A 7,943-nucleotide genomic window follows, 5' to 3' on the forward strand; every position below is an offset into this window, starting at 1 on the left:
CCTATAGGTAGTTGGCATGTGATCAAACTTTGTCCTAGCCCCCAAAGCTTTTTACATGTTCAAGACACAACCTTCATCAGCCTTTTGATCAGTTCATTTGAATTCCAATTAATTGCATAAAGAATCAAATTGATGTTTGTAGATGTGTCTATATTGTCCTAGATAAACTTTTGGAATATGGTAGGGAGAGAGAGAGGAGGGGGTTGTTGGTCGGTTTGATTTAGAAGGCCTGGTAATAAAATAAATTGAAGTTGGCTTATTACTATTTGTAGCAGTTGGCAACTAAATTTGCACAAAAGCGCATCCTATATAAAATTCAACTGCATTGCTTAAATGCAAAACAGAGAAAGAGACTCAAAAATGACAACCGACTCTTTTTATCTGAAGAAACCCAAGGATCCCTTCTTTGGCTTTTCTTCTTGTCTCAAGTAGGCCTCTTTTCCACAACATCAGCAGCCAAAAAACAGCATGCACGATGCTTGCTCATTATATGAGTGCTACGATATGTACATGAACAGAGGAATCGCCTTCTCATTCCACTCTTACTCATGGCCGTAGCTCCATTATCTCTTCTTTTGCCTAGCCGTGGTTTCTTCTTTTACTTCCTCTTGCACTTTGTTATGGTTCCATGTAGCCTTGGATCAACAAATGTAGTGGATCTTAGCTACGATTTTTACAACAAGAGCTGCCCGCATGTCGAACAAATCATCCACAATGTGGTGTCTCAGAAGCTTCTAGAGGCTCCTGTTACTGCCGCCGGAGCTCTACGCATATTCTTCCATGATTGCTTCGTTGAGGTTGGTTTGTCCTATATGCCATTCAATGTCTTCACCATCTTTTAATTAATGTAATTTATTAATGCCGATCAGCTATTCAGTGCAAATAATAACAATATGGTTGAGGACTACGTTGTTAGTAGATTTACTATTGCATGCTTACGGCTTAGAGAATTTTCTTTTCTTTTAGTTTCAATCGAGATATCTGTGATGTGTTGGGTTTTTTCATACCTATACATAATACATGACTTTGTCTAAGCAACCAGAACAGAACATCAGGCAAAGAGGAGTCTTACACTCCTAAGAAAGGGGAGTTTGCAGGCAAATATGGTGCTAGTGTATTCTATGTTTCTTCCTTTTCCTTGTTCTGTATGCGATTGCACGTGAGAGTCTGGTACCATTAGTCTTATCTAAATTAACATTTTCCCTCCGTGGATAATTCCACTACTTTTCACCGAAAGGCACCTCCTAAAGCGAGTTGGAAATAGTGCATAGAACTGCTACTTTTGCGCGCTGAACCAAAAAACAATAATAAACTTCTTCACCTCATGTCAAAATACTTTGTTTGATGTTTTGGCTTCTCTTTTATATTCTGGCAAATGCTGAGAGCCACTCAAGAGCAGGTAAGGTGTTATTTTTTTCTATATAAAGTATTTTCGCATTGGATGTTGTACCTGATTGAATGCAAGATAGTAATTTCTTGAAGGTAGTAGTAGTAACTATCCTTTCAATGTTCATTGCATTCTCTTTGTTTTTGGTTTATGAACTTCTGATAGATTAGATTGCGCAAATTCTTTGATTCTTTGTAAGGGTTGTGATGCATCAGTATTGATTGCGTCAAGTAGGAACAACAAGGCAGAGAGGGATTCAGAAATTAACCTATCGCTTCCAGGAGATGGTTTCGATGTGTTCTTTCGAGCCAAAAGAGCTGTGGAGTTGCAATGCCCTGGAGTAGCATCTTGTGCAGATGTTATGGCAATTGCCACTAGGGACTTGGTTAACCTGGTAACATTCTAATCATATCTCATTCATAAAATTGATTTTATGGATTTAAACAACAATTGAATCAGTTTGGTGTGTCCATGCATCAAATTCAATTTAGGATAATAGTTCGCGTGCTTTGTACTGTAGATGAACTGAAGCTACTTGTCTCGAATTGCACAGGTGGGAGGCCCAAGATGGGAAGTGCAAAAGGGAAGAAGAGATGGGCTGGTTTCCAAGGCTTCAAGAGTTGCTGGAAACCTCCCCCAGGCAAACCAAAAAATTTCCCAGTTGATCTCACTCTTCAAGTCCAAAGGATTATCAGTACTAGACATGGTGGCTTTATCAGGAGGCCACACCATAGGCTTCTCGCATTGCAGGGAGTTCATGCCAAGAATCTATAGCTACAACGAGACATTTGATATTGACCCAACCATGAACCAAGATTACGCGCTAAGTCTTAGGGGTCCATGCCCCAGGAAAAATCTTGATCCCACTGTTGTTGCACTTAATGATGTAACAACACCATTTATCTTCGACAATGCTTATTTCGGTAATCTTCAGAAGGGACTCGGCTTGTTAACCACGGATCAAATGCTGGGTGTAGATTCGTTAACGCGGCCTTATGTGAATATCATGGCTAGAGATCAACAAATTTTCTTTAATTACTTTGTCAAGGCTATGATCAAGATGAGTAAGATAGGGGTTAAGATAGGGAGTAATGGTGAGATTAGAAGTGATTGTGGTTCCTTCAATGGCTAAGATCTGTTGCTTTTCGTCCATATGTTGGCAGTCCCAAATGTTTCTATCATTCTAAATATGTGCTTGTAAATGGGGTTCTTATGATGAGAAGAGAAAGCGTTGCAAACAAGTAAGGGATGTACTGGAATTGACGGAGAGGAAGATTGGAGCAGTTTTTGAAGTACTAAATGTTGTGACAGATGGAAGAAAATAAGAAAAGAATAAGTGTTTTGAGTGAGAATAGGTTAAGGAGAAAAGCTACGAGTCAGAGTCCAGTAGTTTTAAAAAATTCCCCTTTTGAGTTGTGAAGACTTTATATATATAGTGTCAAAAATAATAGTTACAAAAAAAAATTTTAATACGCGTAATAAATGATATATTTAAGAAAAGTTTTAATGTTAGGTAACAATTATTGAGAGTTAATGTTAAATAACGGTTAAAAATTTATTATGTGTCCATTGAAATAATTATATTTAATAAAACTTGTTTTTGAGTAGGAGTTAATAAAGAAAAGTTGTACGTGAATAGGTACAAGAGAGAGAGCTGTACATGAACAGGAACAAGAGCAAAGGTTGTACATGAACAAGTATAAGAGAATAAGGAAAAAGCAAAAAATATTTGTACTTCAGAAAAAGGTTAAGAGAAACCTCTTAACTACCTCCATATCTGAGCCACCAAGCCAAAGTTTCCGAAACATCTCAATTTGAAAGTAAGTCATGAACCCTGCTATCTATTTTGGATTACTTTTTCTGTCATCTGTGTGAAATTATTATTTTGTACGAAATAATTATTCTACTTGTATTAATTGTTTCACATGGAATAATATTTTACTTATTCTAATTATTTTGCGTGAAGTAGTGCTTAACTTATAATGATTATTCTCATTATTCTTTATATAATATTACGTGATAAAATACTTTTTTTAAAAATAGATATTAACAAAAATTGACTATCTACTGTGCCTTTCTAGTTCTTATAATTTGCATATCGATTTTTGGGTTCAATGGAATGTCAACTTAGGATAATGAAGTTCTACCTAAAGATTAAGATTCTCATATCTACTCCCAATATATTCCCCCTTTTGGAAAAAATAGAAACTTTCCCTGTCATGGCCTACCTCTTAAGTTCGTTCAAGAGACAACCTAGTCGCTATCAACAGATACAAACACAGGTAAAAAAATTTTAGTAGTTCAGCCTAGTTGGTAATTGGTGGGTATATATGTTTTATTTACTTCACTGATCTGATTTCAAAACCTTCAAAACTCAATACGTACACATGGGTTAATGAGAGACAGTTGATCAAACACATTAAATATGCAAAGTCAAGCGAATGAAACCAATTGATATGAATATGACCATCCATTATTAGTCCTAGTGGTGGTGAATAATCAATGATTATTAGGAGTCACAGTTGTTGATAGGAGTAGTATACATAGGCAGAAGCCACGTGAAAAATTTTACTTTGATAAGGATATGGGCATTGCCATTAGTCATGAGCAAGTTTCCAGAGAGTGTAGCTAGAAAGATGCTTGATATATCTGATAATAATCCAACAAAGCAAGCAGAACTTATTCTTATCATCAGAATCTGTTTTTAGCAAATTGGGAGGTGCCAGCGCTGCAGGAAATATGGACGATTGAAGCTGCACTGCAGGTGGGGCAATGCTGAGCCTGAGGCTATATAAGCAAGCCATCCATCTCCCAAGCTAGGAGAGGCGAGCAACCCGAGAGTCGTATAAACAAGGCATTTCACATTCACTCTCCCTCAAGGGCTTCGCCTGTTCGCCAACATGCCATGCACGGGTTCCATGCTACACGGAGTGCTTGGTGAAGTCCTTGGCGAGAGTGCATATGAGACTTTGTCTTGCGCATGTTCTCATCCAGAAGGCTAATGCTAACTGCAAAAGCTCTCCACCATAGCTGCATGGTTCTCAGTTCATGGAACGACCTTAAGAAAAATCAATACAACATTAAATTTCATTCTGTCCTTTTTTTTCACCTTTAACGAGCACACAACCAACCGTCTGAGGCTTTTACTTACAATAGCATTAATATCTTTACATATATGCACGGGTAGAGCTAAAGTCACCTGTTATTCCTTTATTTTTAATTTTCTTTAATATTATATATAAAACTTGATATATAGAACATAATTATCCTTATAATTAACCTTTAACTATCCTTTTATATAAAATCTTGAATTTGTCACTACATATATGAAGTTGGTGTCCAAATCAAAATCTGCTACAACTTCATTTCTTTGCCTCCTCTAGGTGATTAACCATTTTTGGTGACTGAACTGTATCAGAAAATAGTTTTTTTGGATTATATTATGAGACTAAAAGGGTTTGATATTAAGATTATTATGGGATGTTTTTAAAATTATTTTTTTAATAATGATCAAAATATTACTAAATCCCTTTTTTATTATTACAATTTAAAAAAATTTGTAATGTTAATTGTATTTAGGAATATTTTTGACAAATTTACTGTGAAAGTTATCATGAATAATTTTATTTTTTGAGATTTATGATGAATAACTCACGAAAGATAGAATAATTAAGATCATAAATCATAAATAAATATGGTTGCTAACTTGTTCTTCTGACATTTGTTAGTAATTTTTATTCATTACTTAAATCCATTAAAACAAGGGTTATACAAATCTCCACTTTTAGTTTTTCCCTGCAAAATTAGTGGAATTATTGGCCTCTATCAAATAAAATAAAGCAAAAAAATGTTGGATTAAGAACTTAGAGAACAGGTGGCAGTCCATTATTTGGTTTAACCAAATCTAAAACGTAAGAACAAAGCAGCAGATGATAACCCCAAAACCCCACAAGGTTTGGTCTCTATTCGTCTAACGCAGGGAACTCCAGTGACAGGAGAGCAAATGCAGAACCTTCCCAAAACCCTAGATCCCAAACAAATGAACAAAAATTCCCAATCCAATTAAAACCCTAAAACCTAATCACTTACAATGATAAGACGAAGACTCTCTCCAATAATCGCAGGTTCCTCTCACTTCCTCAAAACCAAACCCATCAGCAACCCATCACCAATCCTCCATTTCCATTCCTTCCAATCCCTCCGATGCTCCAGCCCCGTTATAAAAAATGAGTCATTTTGGTTTCAGGGTATTAGAGCTTATAGTCTTTTGAGCTTGAACGATCTGAGAGACAAGGTTCCAAGAAAACAGAAGACAAGGAAAGGGAGAGGAATTGGGTCTGGCAAAGGAAAGACTGCTGGGAGAGGACATAAAGGACAGAAGGCTAGAGGTACTGGCAAGTTGGGATTTGAAGGAGGGCAGACCCCTATGCGACGGCGTTTACCTAAACGCGGGTTTAAGAACCCTTTTAGTCTCACTTTTCAGGTACCCTTTTCTTAAGTTTGTTTAGATAGTTTGGAACTTTGGAGGGATGCTCTTCTTGCTGTTTTGTTTCCTTTGAATTTCTTTTTCACCCTGTAGATTTGGGCCTTTGGGTAATTCATTTTCTTCTTGTAAGTTCTCTCTTTGTTTGGTTCATGAGAAAAAGGAGATTTTTGAACAGAAATGGAAATGCTAGGGAAATTAGAAACTGGGTGAAACTTCCTAAAAATTTTCGTTTATAGCATGTATGTCAATTATGTCTTGAATTAATCTCCACTTTCCGATGACTTATAAGTCATGCTTGCGCTGTATTCAACATAGCCAATGGCAAACAAAATTGTGTATAAATGTTGGACTTTCCTATTTGATTGGTAACTTGTGAATTGTGAGTGAAATGCAAGTTTTTTGCCTTCCTTTTTTTTGGAAAAAGTGTAAGAGCAGAAAACAACGCAATTATCCTGTTGTTGCTTGTGACACTACTGCTATTCAGCTACAAGATCAAATTGAATCTTCTGGACCAGGATTTTTTTACTCTATTAATCTGCAGCTCAGATACAATTGCATGTTGACTTATGCTAGTGGTAGTTAGAAAGGAAAGAGAATGCTATTCTTGTAGCTTGCACTTTTTGAGTTTTGGTCTTTCATTGCTGCTGAATATTGGGTTATTGGTTTTAATTTTTGTAAAATCATCTTAGGAGCTGTTGTTTCTTCAGGGTTATTGTTTTAATTTTTTTAATCGTTGTGGAAACTCATGTATAGAAGAGCCAATGTATTTGAAATTCTAAAGGAAATCTACTTTTATAATTGTGGCCATCTGATATCTCAGATGTGGTATCAACAAGCTATCCTGTGGGTGATGTTAATAAATTTTATTGTAGGTTTGAAGAGTCTTGACCATGGAGGATTTTATCCTGTTTAAATATTCTCACTCAACTTTTGAAAGGAGTGAATAAGTTGGGATTTTTGCTTCCTCTAGTTTTTGGTATGGAGAATTGCTTCTTGCATTGATGTTCATTGAGTTGAGAGCATGTGTTCTTGAAGATTTATTATTATAGTCTTAATTTTTTTTTTTTAAGTTGAGTTTTTTTCCTTTACTTTTAAATTACTCATGTATTCTTTTTCTGGCAGCCAGTAGGACTGGGAAAGATTGCCAAACTTATAAATGCTGGGAAGATAGATTCTCACGAATTGATCACAATGAAGACTCTTAAGGTACAATTAACTCTTACTCTGATATTCAAATTAAATCAATATTCATGGAAAATTATTAACACTGATTATTGCTGTTATGTAGGATGCTGGGGCCATAGGGAAACAGATAGAGGATGGTGTAAGGTTGATGGGACGTGGTGCTGAACAGATTAAGTGGCCAATTCATCTGGAGGTAAAATATTCTTCTGAAAGCTTTCTTCTTGTTATACTGACTTGACTGTTATATAGAGAAGAGATCATTGTTACTTCTTCTCTGCCTGTTTTGGATTTAACTTATGTCAGTCTAGAATAATAAAAAGAAGTGAATGTCATCTAATGTATTTATAATTCAGGCTCTCTGATGATCTAAATCTCATCTAGCATTATCTTTTTATATTTTTCGGATAGGTAAATGACTTCTAGCTTTGAAGGTGCTTACTACTGTTTTCATAGTGCTTTAAAAGATGCTCTTGGATGTGATTGGAACATCTAAGTATTGATTTAGTCATTATGCATGTATTACCTTTCTGGATCCAACACAAAAAAGTTGGTCTTACAGTTGAAGTTTACAGGTGTCAAGGGTGACTGTTAGAGCAAAGGAAGCAGTTGAAGCTGCAGGTGGAACTGTGAGGAGAGTACACTATAACAAATTGGGTTTGAGAGCTCTGCTCAAGCCTGAGTGGTTTGAAAAGAAGGGTAGGTTGCTGCCAAAACCAGCTAGGCCTCCTCCCAAACTGAAGGATAAAGTTGACAGCATTGGCCGCCTGCCTGCTCCAACAAAACCTATCCCATTTTTCACTGAAGAGGAGCCAGCCTCCTCACCTGCCTGATGGACGGAGGATCAGTTTTCCGTTGAACAACAAGATGTTGTATTCATAACAAGTT

The 7,943-nt window shown here is 36.2% G+C and overlaps 2 protein-coding genes across 2 annotated transcripts; both read left to right on the forward strand.

Moving 5' to 3' along the window:
* Positions 1–380: 380 nt before the first annotated feature.
* Positions 381–2,887, forward strand: LOC110420249 (peroxidase 50-like). Its single transcript, XM_021433498.2, has 3 exons — positions 381–797; positions 1,587–1,781; positions 1,941–2,887. The coding sequence occupies exons 1-3, from the start codon at positions 549–551 to the stop codon at positions 2,517–2,519; spliced, it is 1,023 nt and encodes a 340-aa protein (XP_021289173.1). The 5' UTR covers positions 381–548; the 3' UTR covers positions 2,520–2,887.
* A 2,451-nt stretch (positions 2,888–5,338) lies between these two features.
* LOC110428649 (Ribosomal protein L18e/L15 superfamily protein) lies at positions 5,339–7,937 on the forward strand. The gene is made up of 4 exons (XM_021444539.2): positions 5,339–5,870; positions 6,996–7,079; positions 7,162–7,251; positions 7,631–7,937. Exons 1-4 carry the CDS (start codon positions 5,478–5,480, stop codon positions 7,886–7,888), a joined length of 825 nt encoding a protein of 274 aa, XP_021300214.1. The 5' UTR covers positions 5,339–5,477; the 3' UTR covers positions 7,889–7,937.
* Positions 7,938–7,943: the final 6 nt, after the last annotated feature.

The sequence above is a fragment of the Theobroma umbraticum genome, unplaced genomic scaffold (assembly GCF_002168275.2).
Source record: "Theobroma umbraticum cultivar Fairchild unplaced genomic scaffold, ASM216827v3 scaffold_30.0, whole genome shotgun sequence".
NCBI lineage: Eukaryota > Viridiplantae > Streptophyta > Magnoliopsida > Malvales > Malvaceae > Theobroma > Theobroma umbraticum.